Source organism: Rhincodon typus, chromosome 8, assembly GCF_021869965.1.
Source record: "Rhincodon typus isolate 14 chromosome 8, sRhiTyp1.1, whole genome shotgun sequence".
Taxonomy (NCBI): Eukaryota; Metazoa; Chordata; class Chondrichthyes; order Orectolobiformes; family Rhincodontidae; genus Rhincodon; species Rhincodon typus.
The window spans coordinates 5321011-5342991 of record NC_063339.1 but is presented as its reverse complement, the minus strand read 5'-3'; the positions used below and the strand labels follow the sequence as shown (position 1 = coordinate 5342991).

At 42.2% G+C, this 21981-nt stretch overlaps 1 protein-coding gene across 1 annotated transcript in view; it reads right to left on the bottom strand.

Moving 5' to 3' along the window:
- Window positions 1–6305: 6305 nt before the first annotated feature.
- Window positions 6306–21981, bottom strand: part of gsc (goosecoid) — a 16475-nt gene continuing 799 nt past the window's right edge. The window contains exons 2-3 of the mRNA XM_020523012.2: window positions 17376–17635; window positions 6306–6561 (exon numbers count right to left, since the gene is read on the bottom strand). Coding sequence (XP_020378601.2) covers window positions 6394–6561; window positions 17376–17635 — 428 coding nt within the window. The 3' untranslated portion in view covers window positions 6306–6393. The remainder of the gene's footprint in view (window positions 6562–17375; window positions 17636–21981) is intronic.

Sequence of the window (21981 nt, the reverse complement as noted above, 5' to 3'; positions counted from 1 at the left end):
AGTAGGTGTTTAATAATGAGTCACCAAAAGTGTGCATAGGCTCAGGTATAATGGCCCCAACATTGATAAGTTGGCTGACATTCACCGGCCAGGTTTACGAAGGAAAGAGGCCGTGACACAGTTCACTTTGTACCAGTATCCGAGAGCACAATATTTCATAAAAGAGTCCTTTATAATCCATTGACAGTTGAATGTATGAGACTCTCGCGTGATCTATTTATGGTGAGGTGTGCGGTAGCAGTGGTCTTACAGACTTTTGAGTGGTTTCTGGGCTTCCACACAGGGCCATGAGCTGGGATTAACATTAAGTCAAGGCTATCAGGCAGCACACATACTGAAAACTAAAACAAACTCCAGCCAAGTGTGCCCTCCCTCACCCTCATTCTCTGTCATTCCACAGAACATGCTTTATTATTGTTAAAGTGTTTGATGAATGCTTCATTTCTCAAGTTTAGTTGTTTTTGTTAGAAAATATATTTTCAGACATGTTGCAGTGAACCAGTAATATTCTGTAATCAGTGAAATATTCAGCAAATGTTGTGTAGAGAAATTGCTTTGGTCTCTCGGGTGTACTGCATTTCACAAAACGTTCGACTAATGTTTACACTTTTGGTTATGTTTTTTTTGAACTGTTATTTGCCAGGGACTGTGCCAAGTAAATCCACTGCTTTAATGACTTTCAAAAGAGCTCGTTACCTCCCAAAGGGTATGAAATGAACCTCAGGATCAGCAAGCCTGAGTGAGAGGGAATGAAACTAAACTACCACCAGGCAGTAACGGGCAGAACCCTAAACAGCCACTTCTCTTACTCCATCCCTTACTCTGTGTGGGCTTTTTTCAAAATATTCTTTTGTGCAATGTGAACATCACTGCCCATTTGTTAGCCATCCCTAATTACCACTGTACTGCTCCACAGTTTCAGAGGATAGTTACAGGTCAGTCACATCGCTGTGAGGGCTGGAGTTACATGTAGGCCGGACTGAGTTAAAAACAAAAGCAGATTTGTTTCCCTAAAGATGCATTAACCAGTCAATGGGTGGCACGGTGGCTCAGTGGTTAGCACTGCTGCCTCACAGCACCAGGAACTCGGGTTCGATTCCACCCTCGGGTGACTGTCTGTGCGGAGTTTGCACATTCTCCCCGTGTCTGTGTGGGTTTCCTCCGGGTGCTCCGGTTTCCTCCCACAGTCCAAAGATGTGCGGGTTAGGCCATGCTAAATTACCCGTAGAGAAGGGGTTGAATCTTGTTGGGGATGCTCTTCAGAAGGTTCGCATGGACTCAATTGCACACTATAGGGATTCTATGATTCTATCAAATTCTGGATTGTCTCACGGGCACTATCTCTGAGCCTAGCTTTCAATTGCAAATTCCCGCCCAGCCACAGCAGTTCCCATAGGGGAGACAGAGGAAGACCAACAGCACAACATTGAAGATTCACTTGGTCTAATACTGGCAGACACTGGCTCTGTCGTGGAGGATAGCACCAGGCACAAGAAGGCTGCAGTCAGGTTGGGGATAAAGAATAGTTCATTGACTCACTGGAAGTGAGTTCACAGACAAAGTTCAATGAGGCAGGGTGCAGGAGAACACTGATGAGAATTCCTATTGCTAGGAATTTGCTTTGTTTGGGTTCTGCTGCATCTCCCTGCAGGATCCTAGGGACTCATCCTTCCATGTGGCCTTTTTGTTCACAGGGCCACCTACTCCCCCTACCTTTCTATTCCAGATTGATTAAATAGCTTCCAAATTCCATGAGCTCCCATCGGGATTTGAACCCACGTCACGTGAGCATTAGCCTGGCTCTCTGGATTCCTAGTCCAGTGGCAGTACCATGCTGTCACCATTGCCTGCCCACCATTGGGCCAGTTGTGGCTTCCAGGGGCCAGCAGATGGTGCATCTAAGTGAAACCCAGTCCGTGTGTCTCATATGTAAACTATCCCTTATTCTACATGTGTTCAATGTTTTTCAACATGAACCATTAACTCTATCTCTCTCTCTCTCCACAGATGTTGTCAGATCTGCTGAGTTTCTCCAGCATCATCTGTTTTGTTCATTCTCAACTCAAGTGTGGGAGTGAGACTGGGCTGTTGAAATTCTGAGGGAATCTGATCCCCTTTCTGAGCTTGTTCTCACCAAAAGTGACTGCCTTTCTTCATTTCACTGCATTGTAAAAGGTAAAGTCACCATTGGGCTCTCTCTCATTAGAGAGTGAGAGACGACTGATGGTAGTTGAATCTGATGGTCACCATGCCTCAGGCGAGGGAGAGGGTGAGAAGATTGAGAAGATTTTTCAGCTGGTGCACGAACTAAACCCATGCTGTAGGTATCATTCTGCATCACAAACCAACCAGCCAACTAACTGAACTAACCATGTGTATCACCTGTCTGCAGCAATACTGGCTCCCAGTTTACATGATCAGATCCGGTGATAATTGTGAACACTGTTTGTGGATTCTGGTTAAAACGGTGATGATATTTCAAGGAGTACATCACTGACTGCAAAGTGTTTTGGGATATCCTGCAGTTGCGAAGGTGATAATGAACTGTCTTTAACCCTATATGGGGAATGTTATTCTTATTACTCATTTGTGGGATGAGGCTGTCACTGGGCAGGGCAGCATTTATTTTCCATTCCTCATTGCCATAGGAAAGATGGTGGTGAGCTGCCTTCCTGTACTGTTGCAGTCTCTGGAGTAGAGGTACATCCACATTCCCACCAGGAAGGGAGTTCCAGGATTGTAACCCAGTGGCACTGATATATTTCCAAGTCAGGATGGTGTATGTCTGGGGAGGAATTTTCAGATGTTGGTGTTTGCGCATATCTGCTGCCTTTGTCCTTCTAGATGGTTATGGTCATGGGTTTGGAAGATGCTATTGGAGGAGTCTTGGTGAATTGCTGCAATGCATCTTTCACATGCTGCCTTCGTGCTGTGATGGTGAAGGGAGTCAATGTTGAAGGCAGTGGGAGTGGTGCCAGACAAATGGATTACTTTGTCCTTAGGAAAGCAAAGTACTGCAGATGCTGGAAATCTAAAATAGGCACAGAAAATGCTGGAGAAACTCAGCAGGTCTGGTAGCACCTGTGGAGGGACAAACAGAGTTAACACTGAGCCCAATATGACTTTTCTTCAGAGCTCGTTCCTTAGACCTTACATAAAACTGCAGAATATAGTGTTGAGAATGTAAAGAAGGAAGGATGTGTCCAATCTATTTGACTAATATGGAATAGTTTTGCAATTTGGATCATCAACCAACAACTAGCAACAACCCCCTGTCTAGATCAGGGGATTGACTCTGCTTCCCTAGACTGTGGTGTTGGAATGTGTCTACAATTTCATCAGGAAGTCTGAATTGCTGCATCAACATACACTTTTCCACCGATTTTGTAGACAGAACTCATTTTCCATCACCCAAATGATCAGCAATCTCTCCCACTCCTACTACCTGCCATTAATGTATGTTGGAGGGGTTGACAGGTTCATGTCTACCTTTTCTAGAACATTCAAGGATAGACAACCAATGCTGGCCTAACCAATGAAACCCACAAACAATGAACAAATTGGTTCAGTCATGTTACAGACACACATCAAGTTCATCAAGCCCCGGAGTTGGACATACATGGAATTTCTGGTTACTCACTGCAACACAGATCTCCCTCCAGGCCACAGTGTGGATATTATTGGAAGCCTGGGTATGGAGGAAGGGTAATTCAGTCCAGAATTTGCTTGTGATATTCACAAATACTGACAATCCTAGCCTGAACATTTAATTTGCTACCTGTTAGTTCCATATGCAGACAATGACATAAGTCAAAAGAGGTCTGTTCAGAGCCATTGCACACAGGCTCAGAAATTAGTCTGTTTTCTAGTCCAGATTAACAACAATAAGGGGTGACTTTAAAGAGGTTTATAAAGTGATGAGGAGCATGGATAGAGTAAATAGCCGAGGGTATTTCTCCAGGGTAGGGGATTCCAAAACTAGAGGGCAAAGATTTAAGGTGAAAGGGGAAAAAGGGACCTAAGGGGTAACTTATTCACATAGAGGGTGATGCTGGTATGGAACGAGCTGCCAGAGGAAGTGGTGGAGGAGGGTACAATTACAACATTTAAAAGGCATCTGGATGGGTATATGAATATGGTGTGGAGGTGCCAGTTTTGTACTGGGGTGGACAAAGTCAGAAGTCACACGACACCAGGTTATAGTCCAACAGGTTTATTGAAATCACAATCTTTCAGAGCAAAGTCCTTTGTCAGGGGCTTCACCTGAATTCTAATGAAGGAGCAGCCTCTGAAAGCTTGTGATTTCAAATAAAACTGTTGGACTATAAGCCGGTCTCATGATTATGAAGGGCTTAGAAGGATATGAGCCAAATGCTGGCAAATGGGACTAGATTAATTTAGGATGTCTGGTTGGCAGGGACTAGTTGGACGGAAGGGTTTGTTTCTGTCCTGCACATCTCTAAAACACATTCTCCTGAACTGAGAATGGACAATCATTGGGCTTCAGGCCTGGGTAGCAGTTTTGTCATGAGTATGTCCAACCAACCAGCTCACCCCAAGCAGAGAGACAAATCTTAAGCCATCCACTTGACTGTCCTTTAGGTCAAAGTCATGGAAGAGGTTGATTGAGCAAGGAATAGCTAATCTCTTTGCATGCTCATCTTTCTTTGGTTCCTTCACACGGCATCCTGATAAGGCTGAAATTTATTGATGCTACCCAGTTAGTCTTGAGAAGGTGGTGGTGAACTGGTTAAGTCAATGACCTTGCTGTGGGTTTGGAGTCACAGGTTGGTCAGGCTGGGTGTGGATGGCAGATTTCTTTGGAGGGCCAACTTGCTCTTAAGAACCAATCTGGTACCTTCATGGTCGCCATAACCAATGCTGGATTTTATCCCCCTCCCTCCAGTTGTAACTAATTCAATTTAAATTCCTCAGTTTCTATGGTGGGATTTGAACTCATATAAAAAACTGAAAGAACTGCGGATGCTGGAAATCTGAAACAAAAGCAGAAGTTGCTGGAAGACCTCAGCAGGTCTGGCAGCATCTGTGGAGAGAAATCAGAGATAACATTTCGGGTCACTAGACACAAAATGTTTACTCTGATTTCTCTCCACAGATGCTGCCAGATCTGCTGAAATTTTCCAGCAATTTCTGTTTTTGTTACTTGAACTCATATCTCTGGCTAAGCCACATTTAGGTCCAGAGTGGGTAAAAAGAGTGGGTTTCCGTCTCCAAACCAATGGTGTTTTTTTGACAATCTGAAAATTCCATGTGTTACGCACCAGTGGTTTGATTTCTGGACCTACTTTACCAAGCTGACCCCAGACTCCTAGACTGCCCAGGAGGGATCTGACCTCATATTCTGCCAGCTTAGTAGGTCAGACCTCTAGTTTCTCAGTTCTGTAACATACCTCCTGTACCTGTACCCTGCTGTGCATTGCAAACTCCAGGGCTCACCCACCATTAGTTATACAATCTAGAATATGAACTGGAAAGGTGGTGATTCCACAAATAATTTGCGAAAGAGGTTAGACAGGTTCTTCAGGGTTAGAAACTTGCATAATATAAACAAGAAGCAGGATTGTGGGATGAAGCTCTTTCAAAGAGCCAGCACGAGCAGGAGGGACCAAAAGGACGTCTATGCTGTAAATTTCTACGGTTTTGTGACATCTGCCAAGCAGCATTAAATTCGCATCTGCTTATTTTCGGATCTTCGTAGAAGCATAGAAAATAGGAGCAGGAGTAGGCCATTTGGCGCTTTGAGCCTGTTCACCATTCATTATGATCATGGCTGATCATCCAACTCAGCACTCTGTTCCCATTTTCTCCCCATACTCTTTGACCCCATTAGCTCTAAGAATAATATTTAACTCCTTCTTGAAAACATTCAGCATTTTGCCCTCAACCTCTTTCTGTGGCAGAGAATTCCACAGACTCCCCCACTGGGTGAAGACATTTCTCCTCATCTCAGTCCTAAATGACCTCCATATCCTTAGACTGGTTCTGGACTCCCCCATTATCAGGAACATCCTTTCTGCATTGCCTGGTCCTCTTAGAATTATATAGGTTTCTATGAAATACCTCTTATTCTCCTAATCTCCAATGAGTATAATCCTGACCTGCCTCTCTTCCTACATCAGTCCTGCCATCCCAGGAACAAGCCTGGAATGCAAAGTTTGTTTCAACAAAGCAGAACTGTGTCTCATCTGAGTAAAATCTCGACATTTTGTTTTATTAACAAAACAGGCACACATACAAAAACGCACATATATATAATATGTATTTGTACAGTATTTACAGTAGCCTCAGCCCTCCAGAGGGACAAAGTGCAAGGTACCAGCCACAGTCTGAGCTGAGGGTGGGTGAATACTCCTGATTAATCAGTGCCAGCTATCAGCTGTCTGAGTCTACCTCACTCTCCTGGGCTGCTGAAGTGGATTCTCCAGAAGCCTTCCCCACCGGGGCATTTTTTGAAATTTTATTCCATTTCTGGGAGTCCGACTCCTCCGATGATGATCTCTTCTGCCGCCTCCATTTGGCTCGGCGGTTCTTAAACCAGACCTGAGCAGGAGAAACAAAAGTCAAACAGTTCAAACCTTCATTTCTGAGGTAGCGCACTTTATCAGGGATGTCAAAAGATCTGAGCACAAAACCTAGGTTGACTCTCTGACTGCAGTATTACAAGAATGCAACACTGTTTGAGGCACAGTCTTTCAGGGAAGATGTTAAACTAAGACCCTACCACAGGTAGTAAAGGACTCCAGGGCTACCCTTCTAATGAACACAAGGTAAGATCTCCTTTGTGTCCTGGTCAATGTTTAACCCTTATCCTATAGTATTGAACAGATTATCTGCTCACCGTTTAATTATGTGTAAATTGGCTGCCACATTTCCTACATCCACTGTGGGAATATTTGACTACACTGGCATATCTTTCACATTCCTAACTGCCTTTGTAAAAATATCTTTAGCTGCCTCTGTGAGATGCTGCAGTACAAGATAGGAGCCACACCCAATGCTGACGAAGGAAATTCCAGGGTTTTGTCCCAGCAACAACGAAGGAACAGTAATATAGTTCCAATGAAAGTACTTTGGGACTCCTGATGGCATAACAGGCACTATACAAATGCAAGTTCTTATTTTATTGAGATTCTCCAAGACTAGTGCAAAGGGAACTTACTGGCATTGTATCAATGATTTGATTTATTGTTGTCACATGTACCTAGGTACGGTGAAAAGTTTTGTCTGCAGTACAGGCAGATCATAACGTACAAAGATCACAGGGTGATAGAAAAGAGCGAGGAATACAAAGTTACGGCTGCAAAGAAGGTGCACAAAAAGCAAAATCAACATTAGATTTGAAATTTGAGGAGTCCATTCAGAAGGCGAATAACAATAGGGAAGAAGCTGTTGGTACATGTGTTTTAAGCTTTTGTGTCTTTTGCCTGATGGAAGAGGTTAGAAGAGATTATAACCAGGTGGGAGGGGTCTTTCATGATATTGGCTATCTTTCTGAGAAGTGTAATTGGATGGAAAGTTGGCTTGCGTGACGTACTGGACCGTGTTCACAACTCTCTGTAGTTTCTTACAGTCCTGGGTGGAGCAGATGCCATACCAAGCTGTGATGCATCCAGATTGAATGCTTATATGGTGCATCTGTATAAAAGTTGGTGACAGACCTTATGGACATGCTGAATTTCCCTAGCCTCCTGAGGAATAAAAGGTGTTGTTGTGCCTTCTTGACCATCACATCAACGTGGAAGGACCAGGGCAGATTGTTGGTGATTATCACTCTAGGAACTTGATGCTCTTGACCATCTCCACCTCAGCTCCATTAATATAGACAGGGGTGTGCCCTCCACCTTGCTTCCTGATGAGACGCTTCAAGTATATGGAGAGACAAGAGAAGCCAGACTGCTAGAGATGTGATTGAGTTTTTCAAAGTCATGAAGATTATTTATTGATTAAATAAGGAGAAACCAGCAGGATCAGGAGCAGCAGTGACCAGAGATTTAAAGATGACTGGCAAAAGAAATAGAGGTGAGATAAAGACAAATGTTTTTGCACAGTAAAAGTTGTTATGATCTGGGATACGTTGCCTGAAAGAATGGTGGAAGCCCATTGAAAAGTTGTTTTCAAAAGAGAACTGAATAAATAGTTGAAAAGAAATCTCTTTCAGGGATACGGGGCAAGAGCAGGAGAGAGGCAGTAGTCAGAGAGCTGGAGCAGGGACGATAGACTGAACGGCCTACTCTATGTTTCCAATTTATCCATCACATACAGGAAAAAATAACGATTTAGTGGAGATTAAATCCACTGCAAACATCAGTGATTTTAAGCATATTAGTTATTTATGATCCTCTAGAAAGAAGGATCTGAATTTTTGAACTTTCAACTAGTGAGGGTAACTCTAGCTGAGGGCAGGAAATGGAACTGAAGCAGTTGTAGAAATTATTTCTAATTTTCCTCTATTCTGGAACTTTCAACCTTGTATGCCAGCTATTTAGATTGTATCCTTGAATTTATTTTTCAGCTGTTGGCATCATCATCACAGCTAGCATTTATTCTCCATTCCAAACCATGCTGGAGAAGGTGGTGGTGAGCTGCTTTCCTAAACTGGTGATGGAGGGAGTGAATGAACAAAGAACAAGCAAAGAACAAAGAAAATTATTGCACAGGAACAGGCCCTTCGGCCCTCCAAGCCTGCACTGATCCAGATCCTCTATCTAAACCTGTCGCCTATTTTCCAAGGATCTGTATCCCTCTGCTCCCTGCCCATTCATGTATCTGTCTAGATACGTCTTAAATGATGCTATCATGCCCGCCTCTACCACCTCCGCTGGCAACGCGTTCCAGGCACCCATCACCCTCTGCGTAAAGAACTTTCCACACATATCTCCCTTAAACTTTTCCCCTCTCATCTTGAAATCATGACCCCTAGTAATTGAGTCTCCCACTCTGGGGGAAAAAGCGTCTTGCTATCCACCCTGTCTATACCTCTCATGATTTTGTAGACCTCAATCAGGTCCCCCCTCAACCTCCGTCTTTCTAATGTAAATAATCCTAATCTACTCAACCTCTCTTCATAGCTAGCTTGAGGTGTTTACCCTTCCTCCCCTCTCTTTTCACATATTTGTAGATCCTTTGAACCAAATGCTGCATTTCCTCAACATAACACAGTCTGGTCACATCACCTCTCACTTCACTGAACTCGTCCACTCCAACTTCAATCCCTGCCACCTCAGGAGTTTTGGGATTCTTTGTTAAATTAAATGTTTAGATGTGATGCCTTGTGGTGTACAAATATTACATTGCATGTCTGCAGTGTGTAGATTGTACCCAGTCATTATCGAGTTTTTCATAATGTTGCAGTCAACACCGATGATCTGATAGCAATGAACAATTTGATGTTGGTCAGAAGCAACGTTGAATTTTGGCAACAAATGAAAAAGAACTTGGCTCCTCCGGTCAGTCTTGTCCCCTCCAGCACCTTTCAAGTTATTGGTGGGAGAGGTTTCCAAAGTATTGGTGCTAGACACCATCCCAGTACATCATTCACCATTTCGGTGCAAACTCAATGGGCCAAAGACTGCTCTGTATGAGTCTAATGGCCATTCTATACATGAGCTATGTCAGCAAGTTGACCATGGCTCTGCCTAGCCTGACCCTGTGCTCTGTTTTGACTCATAAGATAGGGCGCCTTCATTAAAAACACCCAACCATGATCTGTCTGCACATGGGCACTTGCACCCATTGGCACATCAGGCCAGTAGCGAAATATAGCTCTTGATGTGTTTTTAAAAAGAATCTCTCATTGGTTCAGCAATAACACTGTGTGAAGGCCCTAGAGTGCAAAGGAGTAAGCTGTTTTATGTGTCAGTACGCAAAAGGGGGTTACAGGACTAAGAATAAGCAAAGGTTGACTATCCGGCTGGGAAAGCAGAATGATAAAGTTCAGGCTGTATTAAACTGCACCCTGCAACCTTGAATATGTTGTATAGTTGAAAGCTTGGGTACATTAGTTTCCCCATGAGCTTTAATTAACAGACGATGTGCTGGTAAATCACCGAGTGTTGACCTCTCACTTAATAACAAATTCTCACTCTCCAGATTACTTTAAAACACTGATACTGTGTGTATGCTTTCGGGGGGCTTAGGCCAGGGTGCAGCCTTTTTATCTCTTGCAATACCTGTATAAACACACGTTTCCATATTGACACATATCTGTGCACGGATGCTACACTGACAGAAGCAACTATCAGGAGAAGGAACCTTGGCCTCGCTTACCCTTCTTAATCCCTGAAGCAGAGACTGTTGTCAACTCACAGTGTGCTGAACACAGGACATCCTCACTCTGTGAGGAAACCCTATTTTGTTTCACTAAATATGAATTTTCATGACTAGAAAGTCTCCCTAAGTAAGAGATTTCAACAACCCCTACCATCCTCTTATAGAATCATTTCTCAGTCCTGAAGCACATTTAATAACCCCAACTTCACTGTCCATATCACTGTACGTGGTAGCCAACTTCATAATTGTATTATCTTTTCAACTCCTCGATTCCTTTTTTACTGTTAACAATCTTAACAAAGGATTAATATAACCAGATTCACACAAAGTACAGGCAGCATCATTGAAGTCAAATATTCATTTATTTCTATTATATTTAGGGGTGGCATGGTGGCTCATTGGTTAGCACTGCTGCCTCACAGCACCAGGGACCTGGGTTTGATTCCAGCCTCAGGCAACTGTCTGTGTGGAGTCTACACATTCTCCCCGTGTCTGTATAGGTTTCTTCTGGTTTCCTCCCACAATGCAAAGATGTGCAGGTTAGGTGGATTGGCCATAGTGTCCAGGCATGTGCAGACTAGTTGCATTCCACATGAGAAATGTAGGATAAGGGGATGGGTCTTGGTGAGATGCTCTTTGGAGGGTTACTGTGGACTCAATGGGCTGAATTGTCTACTTCCACACTGTAGGAATTCGATAAAAAATTCTATTCTACAGTTTAAGTTTTTATAACCTGTTCTATTGAGTACACACATAGTGCTGATATATAACACACAGGAAACACAAGGATCAGCACTACCAGCTGAAATCATAATAATCTATATTAATGACTACTGAAGGGACTGAGAGCAACATATCCAAGTTTGCTGACGATACAAAGCTATTTGGGAAAGTAACCTATGATAGGCACAAAAAGAGCCTGCAAAGGAATATAACCAGGTCAAGTGAGTGGGCAAGAAGGTAGCAACATGAGTATACATCTTAGGTGGAGGGTTGGGGGGTGGGGGGAAGCGGAAATTGAGAAATTGCACACTTTGCTGGAAAAACAGAAATAGAAAAACAGAATATCATTTTCACATGTGAAATTATTAAATAGTAGTGTTCAGAGGGATTTGGCTGTCTTTTTACAAGAAACGTGGAAAGTTAACGTCTAACTATAGCAAGCCATTGGAAGGAAAGTGTTAAGTTAGCTTTCATTTTAGAACATAGAACATAGAACATTACAGCGCAGTACAGGCCCTTCGGCCCTCGATGTTGCGCCGACCTGTGAAACCAATCTGAAGCCCATCTAACCTAAACTATTCCATTATCATCCATATGTTTATCCAATGACCATTTAAATGCCCTTAAAGTTGGCGAGTCTACTATTTTTGCAGGCAGGGCATTCCACGCCCTTACTACTCTCTGAGTAAAGAACCTACCTCTGACATCTGTCCTATATCTATCACCCCTCAATTTAAAGCTATGTCCCCTCGTGCTAGCCATCATCATCCGAGGAAAAAGGCTCCAACTGTCCACCCTATCTAATCCTCTGATCATCTTGTATGTCTCCATTAAGTCACCTCTTAACTTCTTTTCTCTAATAAGAGAAATTTGAAAGAAATTTTCCTGCAATGGTACAGGGTTTTGCTGAGATCACACCTGGAACAAAGGCAGAATTTTGGTCTCTAACAGGGGCGACAGTAGATGTTCTCTCGATTGATTCCTGAGATGAGAGCAATGCCCTATGAGGGAGATGAAGTAGAATTCTCAAATTTAGCTGATCTCATTGAAATCTCCAAAATCTGAGAAAGCTTGATAGGAAGCATACTAAAAGGTTCTTTCTCTGGAGTCTAGATCACACCCATGCAAACTCACTCACTTGTGCACACTCACACTCACGCATTTTTCACACACAAATTCTCTCCTGGGATATTCAGTCCCATTACATATTTTTCATTCTAAAGCACCATGTGGATGAAAGATCCAATGTAATTTTGGAATCTGATTACCAAGATAATTATCTGAATTAAGAATTTATTCCATTTGCAATGCTCTCACTTTAACTTCCCCAAGTGTTGTTGAACTTTGGAAATGTCTGCCTTTGGATTGATTCGTTTATGGAAAGTAAGCATAATTTTCTTTCAAACAAAGTGTGTAATCAGGTAATTTCTCCCAAGTGAGAAAAGGAGTTTGACCCTCATTCCACATTCGAACACAACCCACAATCAGCCGAGAGGCCAATGGTCAAAATGGGCTAATCCATAAAATTTATGGTGTGATTATTTGACTATCCACAATACTACTCATGGCTTCACGTTGAATTGTTTTCTCAATCTATTTTTTTTTATTATTCCTTCTCTTGTTTAAAGAGGATTTGAAGAAGTCAAAGAAAATAGGAGGACAAAAAAAATCCCCATAACCTACTTCACCCAAGGAGATGCATTTGAAATCCTCTAATAAAATTAGTCATTCCTGGTGTTGTTGTAAATCTTCTCTGGACCCTCTCCAGGGTCTTGGAAAAATAAGTTGGAATCCCTTATAGTGCCTCAGGATGTCTCGCACTTTTACACAGCCAATTAAATTCTTTTGAATTGCGATGCTAAAGGAAATGTAACAACTGATTTTCACACAGCAAGATTGCACATACAATGAAGGAATGATTAGTTTGTCTGAGAGGTAAATATTTGCCAGGGCATCAGGAGGAACTCCCCACTCTGCTTTGGATCTTCCACATTCAGCTGAAAGGTCAAACACAACGACAGTGTCATTGTCTGATCACTGGGATGCCAGTGTAGAGTACGTGGTGAATAGACTTTCCAGTCTGGACAATGTTGTGCCCCACGATGAGGCTGTACTGGTCAAAATCACAATGAGATAGGGCGGCATGGTGGCTCAGTGGTTAGCACTGCTGCCGTGCAGTGCCAGGGACCAGGATTCAATTCCACCTTTGGGCAACTGTCTGCGTGGAGTTTGCACATTCTCCCCATGTCTGCGTGGGTTTCCTTCGGGAGCACCGGTTTCCACCTTTAGTCCAAATATGTACAAGTTAGGTGGGTTGTCGGTGCTAAATTGCCCCATAGTATCCAAGGATGTGTAGGTTAGGTGGATTAGCCATGGGAAATGTGGGGTTATGGGAATAGGGTAGGGAGTTGGGTGTGATGTTCTTTGGAATGTCAGTTCAGACTTCATGTGCTAAATGGCACTATAGGGAATCTGAAAGATGTCTACTGTGTCTGATAATGGATCACTTCAGCCATCTCCAGTTCCCCTATTTTCTATTTCAAGAATTTGCAGGAAAACCTGAATGGGTTGAGGATCTCTTCTTTTAGAAAAGAGAAGACCAAGGAGGTGATCCAATCAAAGTATTTACGCTCATGAAGGTATTTTACAAGATAGTGATAGGAAATGTTACCATGTGAAAGAGAACATATATATAATTACTAACAAATCCCCCTTTAGGATTCAGGAGAATCTCGTTTATGCAGTGGTTAAAATATAAAATTGACTACTACCAAAGTGATTGAGGAAAATGGCACAGGTGCTTTTAAGCGAAAAAGGAACAGAGGATGTGCTGGTTGGGTGAGATGAATAGAATTGAGAGTGGGCTTAAAGAGTGGTTGAGGCCAGTTGGATTGAATGATCGGTTTATGTGCTGTTAATTTGATGTAATGAGACAGGAAGAAGTGAACCTTTTGCAAAGAGAGAGGAGGAGGAGGAAACTAAAATGAGAAAAGGGATCAAAAACAGAGAAAAAGTAATATGTCCTTATCCACTTTGGGCAAATACTCAAGCACTGGTTTGGCTCACTTGAATGATTTAAGCTAACGTGGCTGCCTCATATTTCTGAATTGTCCAGATGGTAATAATCTCATCTCAGAGTTAAAATGTTTCACAATTCAAGCACCACTCTAGGACTTAAGTAGATAATCTAGGCTGGTAGCTCAGTGCAGTACCGAGGGACGTAATAGTGTCTTATGGATAGGATGAGCTTGTTTTGATGGTTGTAAGAGACTGTGTGACACTTTCTCAAAGGAGATTATGAAGTTCTCTGAGGAGTCCTGGCTGACGTTCACAACTTAGCACCTCAGCAGATTTACTGATCATTTGTCATATTTGTGAGATCTCACATTTCCTGTGAGATCTTGCTGTGCTTAAATCATCTGGGTCAGCAAAAAAAATGTTAAAGCCCTTCAAAGGGAAAGCATGTTGGGATATTCCAAAGGTGTGACAGACAGTCAATTGTAACTTCGTTCTTTTTTATGGAAAATGCAGATTTTGTGAGATCTGCTGGACAGGATACAAGGGAACACTCTGGGAACCGCACCAGACACCAATTCTGTGTCAAAAATAGAGTGCAATCGTGCTCAGCAGTTTCAACAGACCACTTTAGGAGTGAACAGATTTGGTTGTGTGTACTGGAATAGTCTCACACAAAAGTAGAAAACAGGGAATAGGAATTTGTGGGTGGAAGCCCGTTAACAACAAACTAATTGTGAATAGTTTTAAAATTCAATTTAAAATTTAACAGTGAAGATTAACAAAAATAAAAAGTTTTACTATTAACATTAACTGCAATAGTTATAATATTTAACCATTTCTGTACATAATATTTAATAATTTCCGTACATAATACAAACTCATTGTCCCATCACTCACTGAATAGCACACACAACTAGACTTCTATACAACAGAATAGTTCAATCACTGGATAAGGTAAAAACTCAGACCATTATACAATAGATCCATTGTACCATCACTCACTGGGAAAAAAAACCAAACCTGCATAGAACAGACCCACTGTTCTGTTAATGTTTACATAATTTTAAACACAGACAATAAACAATAGATCCAGGATTTGAGTAAATTTTATCATCAATCTACTGTTATATTGTTGCCTCATTAAGATAAATAAAGACCAACAGATAACAAGATAACAGATGAAGACCATTAAGCACAGCTTATGTATTCCATTATGAACTGTGCTAAAGTGGTACCTTTTAAAATCCATTTGTCATCAACCCAGTGACTTTACCTCCAAGACTGTATCCAGGAGTCAGTCCACTTGTTGATCACTTGTTGTATAAAGATTGTACTCACATCAGATCGGAATTTATGTTTTAGTTGTTTCAGTCTGAGTACCCTTGTCCTGTTCCTGACAATTTAATTTTAAAATAATTATGTTTTCTGTACCCAGTGTACAGGATCACCTTTCAGATCCCTCCTTCCTGGGTTGAAGAGTCCAATTCTTTTAACTCCAAACTTTTAATTCCAGGGGTTTTATTCATGTCTCTTTACTGCATTTCCACCAGTGCCTCAGAGTTTTCCCTTGGTGTCTCAGAGACCAGGACTAGATTGGCATATGGCCTGACATGGAGATTACCAGTGAGAATCTTTTTTGTTCTTATAATTTTGCCACAGATTTTCTTACTGAGCTTTGAAAAACATGAATCAGACAAACTGAAAGATTGTGAAAAGCCCTCACTGGTTCACCAAAGCACTCAGGACCACATTTTACAGATCAGTGTTGCCACAGAATGTCTAAACCATTAACAGCAATATCAGAACATAGGGAATCCTTGGCTTGTCCCATTGGTGTTCCAATTGGAGCTCTGGACCAACAAGATTCCATAGGGTCATCACACATTGATAGTAAATTCAGCCTGTGCTCTTGCACGATCCATATCTTCCATCTCTTTCCCATAACTCAGTTTGTTGGAAGTGGCTGTAACATTCCATCTGAGTGGATTGAAGCTGTTCTATTTCCATTGAGTTTGATATTGGTGCTTTGAGAGATTTAAGTCAGAGGACAAGTTGGATAGATTTGGCTGGTACCTTGTGACTACCAAAGATTGACAACTGATCCAACCAAAGGGTATGGAATGTTAAAGAAATTTGATAGAGTACGAGAAATTATTTCGGCTGTTGGAGGATCAAGAACATTGCAACATCAACCATATGCTTCCTTCATGATTGCAGGGTTTCACCCTTTACTGCTCATCTGCAGTATTACACAGCTCCTTCATAAGAGGGGTCAGTTAACTCAGTTGGTTGGACAGCTAGTGTACATTGCAGAGTGATGCCAAAAGTTTGGGTTCCGTTTGTAGCCCGACTAAAGTTACCATGAAGCACTGTCTGTCACAACCTCTCTCCTTGCCTGAGGTGTTGTACCCTCACATTAAATCTAATGAGAGAGTAGCCTTATGGTCTGGTAAAACTATGCTGACTTGATTTTCATTGACCATTTTAAGTGACTTGGCCAGTTTTAAAATTTTTCTTTTATTTATCTCTTACCTGTGTTTGTCTCTGTTTTGTGTGAATGGTGACTGAAAACGAATGTTTTGCGTTTTGAAACACAGACATTAATCAGTTTACCAAGTGGTTTAATTTTCTCTGCTAAAACTTTTGTGTATCTAACAAACAGGTAAGTCTTTTGATTAAGCTGGATCAATATCTGGAAATTAATTATTTGCGAAGTCTGGGATTAGTTATTCAAAAGTCTGTTTAGGAGCCATTGGAGTGACTATTTGGGGATCTTGAAAATTATTTAATTTTACTGTATTACAAATACAGAGGTAGTTTAGATTTAGTTTAGTTCTCTTTCTCTATGTTGTAACATAGGGAATGACACTCTACAATTCACCAGTTTTCCAATGAATGGAAATGGGAAACTTACTTTAGATGCTCAATGGGTAGCCCTCGTGCACTCTGAGCCAGAAAGTTGTGGGTTCATAATCCCACTCCAGAGAATCGTGCACATAATCCATGTGGGAACTTGTGGTGTAATCCAAAGGGAGTGATACACAGTCAAAGATGATCAACTTGCAGACATTAAACTGAGACCTCAGTTACCCTCTCAAATCCATGTAAAAAAATCCTGCAACACTATCTTTATGCCTAATCTTTACGCCTTAAACAATGTTATTAAGAGAACAAAATCTGGGAACATGGATAATGTCACATTGCTGTTTGTCTGCAGGTTCTGCCTCTATATTTCCTACACGTGAGCAGTGAAAAATCCTTCAAAATTCTTCATTGGCTGGTAAGCATTTTGGAATGTTCAAAGATGGTGCTATATAAATACAGGAAATCTCCCTTCCTCTTACCTCCACTTTCTCCTCCCGGAGATGGACTCTCCTGGCCAGCTGTTCCCTAGTGCCCACATCTGGGTACTTAGTCTCTTGAAAAAGGTTCTCCAGAGCTTCCAGCTGTTCATCTGTGAAGATGGTTCGGTGACGACGCTTCCTCCGGCAGTGGAGCTGGTTCAGAAGCTGCAGTTCAGTGCGGGATAGAGCCCCCAGGCTCACATAGGGCAGCACCTGGGGGGCAACTGGGGACAGGTATGCAGAAGCAGCCCCTTCTAATCCTTTCAGAACAGGAAAGAAGAAAATCAGCTCCCACTCATTTTACAACTGGATTTATCAATTAGATCATGACCGATACAGACCAATGATGAGAGTTTCACTACTGATGTACTGTCAAATTGGGAGCTAATGTGAAAACCATGCTGTGTTGTAGAGTCATAAAGTCATACAGCATGGAAACAGACCCTTTGGTCCAACCAGTCCATGCTGACCATTATCCCAAACTAAACTGGTCCAACTGCCTGCTCCTGGCCCATACCCCTGCAAACATTTTCTTATTCATGTACTTATTCAAATGTCTTTTAAACGTGACTGTATCCACAACCACCACTCCCTCCTGGCAGTTCATTCCACACACGAACCTCTCTCTGAGTGAAAGTATTGGCCCTCATGACCTTTTTAAATCTTTCCCCTCTCACCTTAAAAATATGCTCCCTTGCTTCGAACTCCCTCAACCTAGGGAAAAGACCCTTGATATGCACCTTATCCAAGCCCCTCATGATTTTATAAACCTCTATAAGGTCACCCCTCAACCTCCTATGCTCTGTGAGTGGACTTAGTGTGAGTTTGGCTAGAAAGTGTTCAATGAGCTCAAGTTTATGGAGTCTAGAATGTGAGAGACTGCCTGGAGGTGTATTGGAATTGTCAAATTTAAAGGAGATAAAATCATAGACAAAAGCTTTGAATTGCAGATCACAGAATTGTCACAGCACAGAAGGAGGCCATTCAGCCCATCACAGATATGCAGAGGCAGGGCACAACCAGGTGATGATACAAAGCTGGAAGTAGGCATTCTTACTGACAGTGTGAATACAAGGTTGGAAGGTCATCTCAGGAGTTGGAGTGGTCCAGGACAGCCCCAGACAGGAGGCAGGAAGAGGGCTAATGTTGGTGGCTATGGAATACAGTTGGTAGTGGGGACAGTTTTGAGAGAATCTCTTGTCATTCAACTCTGAATGTCAGGTAAGCAGCAATGACAAATCAAAGGCAGTGAAGAAATGGTGGAATGTGGTGCTGAGGTAAAGCTCAGGAGTAGGTTTCCATGTATATTCCCAGAACTAAAACCCTCATTACAGATGGGGTGGTAGCCAGTACAGACACTGCATAATTCATGGCTTTGACAGTCTGGCAGCTTCTACAATGAGTGGCTGATCCACAATGTCAGCCCCTCTCCTGTATAGGTACATGACAGATGCCCACACCGTCTACTTCCACCCCACAGCTGTAACCTAGGAACTGATTTCCATCCTTCGATAACACAAACTGGGAATCATGATTCAACTTGGAATGATGTGGGGTAAAACTAAGTCAGAGCTGTAAACTAAAATAGTGTATTCTAATGTATCCTTACCAGTCTCAGGCCAGTTAACCATAACCCTCATCTCTTCTGTGAATCATCTCTGAGCCCAGCCTGCTAAATAAATATACATCTCAATAAAAGCTGGATGACTAACTGCTCACCTTCCGCTTGGTGACCTTACAAACTTTGGGACTCACTATAGAACTTAATAACTTCAGAGCGTGAACATCTCTGTCCGTGTCTATTACCCAGCCCCACATCCCAGGTCCTCTCATGGTCTGAGGAAGGGTCACCAGACCCGAAATGTTAACTCTGTTTTCTCCTTCACAGATGCTGCCAGACCTGCTGAGCTTTTCCAGCAACTTTGTTTTTGTTCCTCTCATGGAATGTGTTGCTTTCAGCCCAGCCAACTCATTTTCACCTCCTCATAGTCTCCATTATCACCTATCTGGCTTTTCTTATTCTCTGGTTTATCATTAACAATCTTTTTGTTTTGCCCATCTTTTTCCCTTCTGTTTCTCCACCTATCTGCTCATTCCTTCCCTGACCCTATTCCCCACTGGCCCTGAGAGCAGCATAAATATAATCTTTTCCTGGCTGCTACCAATTCTGAAGAAGGGTCACTAGATTTGAAATATTAACTCTGTTTTCTATCCATGATGCTGCCAGACCTGCTGAGTCTCGCCAGCAATTTCTGGTTCTGTCTATACCCATCCCAGTCACGTGTGGAACCACATCCAACTTAACAGAGATGGAATATTTTATGAGTGACCTCCACAAAAAGAAAATGAACAAAGCTGTCTTTCTAAAACAGAGCAGCGCTGACTCTGTCTGCTCAGTTCTCAACTATTCTAAAAGCTTGCCCATAGCTGATATAGGACAAATAGACAGAGACCCTCCTTAAGTAACTGAGAGAGATTAACAAATTTCCTTGCTAGCATCACACTTCCCAAATCTTTGAAAGATTACTTGCCAATACTTCCATAAATTTCCCACTCACCTGCTTTAAAGCCACCAGGTAGAAATTATCATATTTCTGAGATTTCTTTCTAAGTCACAATATTTTCTCCATTACTATTTTCTTATTTTTAAGTTAAATTAATTGAGTATGATTTGTTTTTAAGTTCCTATTCTATCACTGGTACCTTACACTCTTCTGTTATTGTGGAAATGGATGTTGAACTATCATGCTAAAATTCTGGTATGGCCCCTTGTGGTTTGTTACAAAATTATATTTATCTTTGTTTACTAGAGTCACATCTCTCCTCACTATATCCTTCTTTACAATGTATTTAATAAACTTATACTTCTGGTTTCTTTATTATGTGTGAATTTCCCTCTCTCTGCACCCACTTCCACTGCAATATTTTCTTTGAATCTCTTCGCTGCTTTCTATAGCTCTCCTAGTTTTCTGGATTACTATTTTACTTGCCTTTTCCATAGGCCACTAAGACCTCGCTGAAGAGATTGATTTTTCTCTCAGAGGGTTGTTAGTCTGAGGAATTATCTTCACAAGGTAGTGAAGGCTGGCTCTACAAATTCATTCAAGAGATAGATTTCTGATTTACCAAGGAGTCAAAGTTTATGAGGGGGCAGACTGGAGGGTGAAGCTTAGACCACAACCTGATCAGCCATGATCCTACTGAAGGAGCCTGAAGGGCCATTTGTACCTTTCCAGGATCTAAGTCCTGCATCATATTGCTTTTATATTTGGACTTGCCTCATATATTGACAGTGATTGCTTGACTGAAGAAGTGGAAGGTTTGCTCTTTAGGACCTTGGGCTCTATCAGATCATAAGGTAAAGGAGCAGAATTAGGTCATTCAGCCCATTGAGTCTGCTCCACCATTCAATCATGGCTGACATGTTTCTCAACCCCATTCTCCTGCCTTCTACCATAACCCTCAATCACTTTAAGTGATCAAGAACCTATCTATCTGTCTTAAAGACACTGAATGACACTATACTGTATCTAAATGCTCTCCTGTTTTTCTATAGGTTTATCTGTTAACAGCTCAGCCTAGTCTAACATGATCAGTTTATGTCTAAGAGTCACCATGACCAAAGCTTAAAACCTGGCCTTGTCTGAGGTCCCTCTCCATTACTTGCTTCACTCATTACTGCCACCAGATTGTTGACAATTCTGGTTCCTTTCTTATGATTAATTCTGAAATGGCCTGTTCTCCTTTCAGTTCTAAAAGCATTGTTTTAGGCAACTCTCCTGCTAGCAGTCAATTCCACACATCACAGCCTTTCCTAGTTAATCATCATCTACTTCCAGTGAATGCATGAGACAGTCGGGAATGAAGGATTCACTACTGGGGAGGCGGTGGTGTAGTGGTAATGTCATTACCTAATAATCCACAGATCCCAAGGCTAATCCAGTGGGAACATGGATTCAGAAATCGATGACAATCCAGAATTTCCTAGCCATTGTCATCTTGTTCATTAACGTCCAGGGAAGGAAATCTGTTTTCCTTACATGGTCTTGCTTGTGGTCAGTTTGGTCTATGTGACCTGGTCCAAGTGACTCCAGACCCACAGCAATGTGGCAGACTCTAAATAGCCTGGCAAGCCATTCAGTTCCAGTGGCAATTAAGAATGGGCAATAAATGTTGGCCCAGCCATTGATGCCCACTGTCCATGAGTCTGGGTCTGTGTGTGTGTGCATGTGTGTGTGTGTGTGTATGAGTCTGTGTGTGTGTGTGTGTATGAGTCTGGGTCTGTGTGTGTGTGTTTGTGCGTGTGTGTATGAGTGTGTGTGTGTGTGTGTGTGTGTTTGTGTGTGTGTGTGTATGAGTCTGTGTGTGTGTGTATGAGTCCGTGTGTGTGAGAGTGTGTTTGTGTGTGTTTGTGTCTTTGTGCCACTGGGTGTGTGGGTGAGTCTGTGCGTGTGTGCGTATGTGTCTGTCAGTGGGTGTGGTGTGTGCAAGGGTGTGTGTGTGTGTGTGTGTGGTGATCTGTCTGTGTCATTGGATATGTTTGGGTGTGGGTCAGTCTCTGTGTGGGGGGATGTGTCTGTGTCTGTGGGTCAGTCTGTGTGTGGGG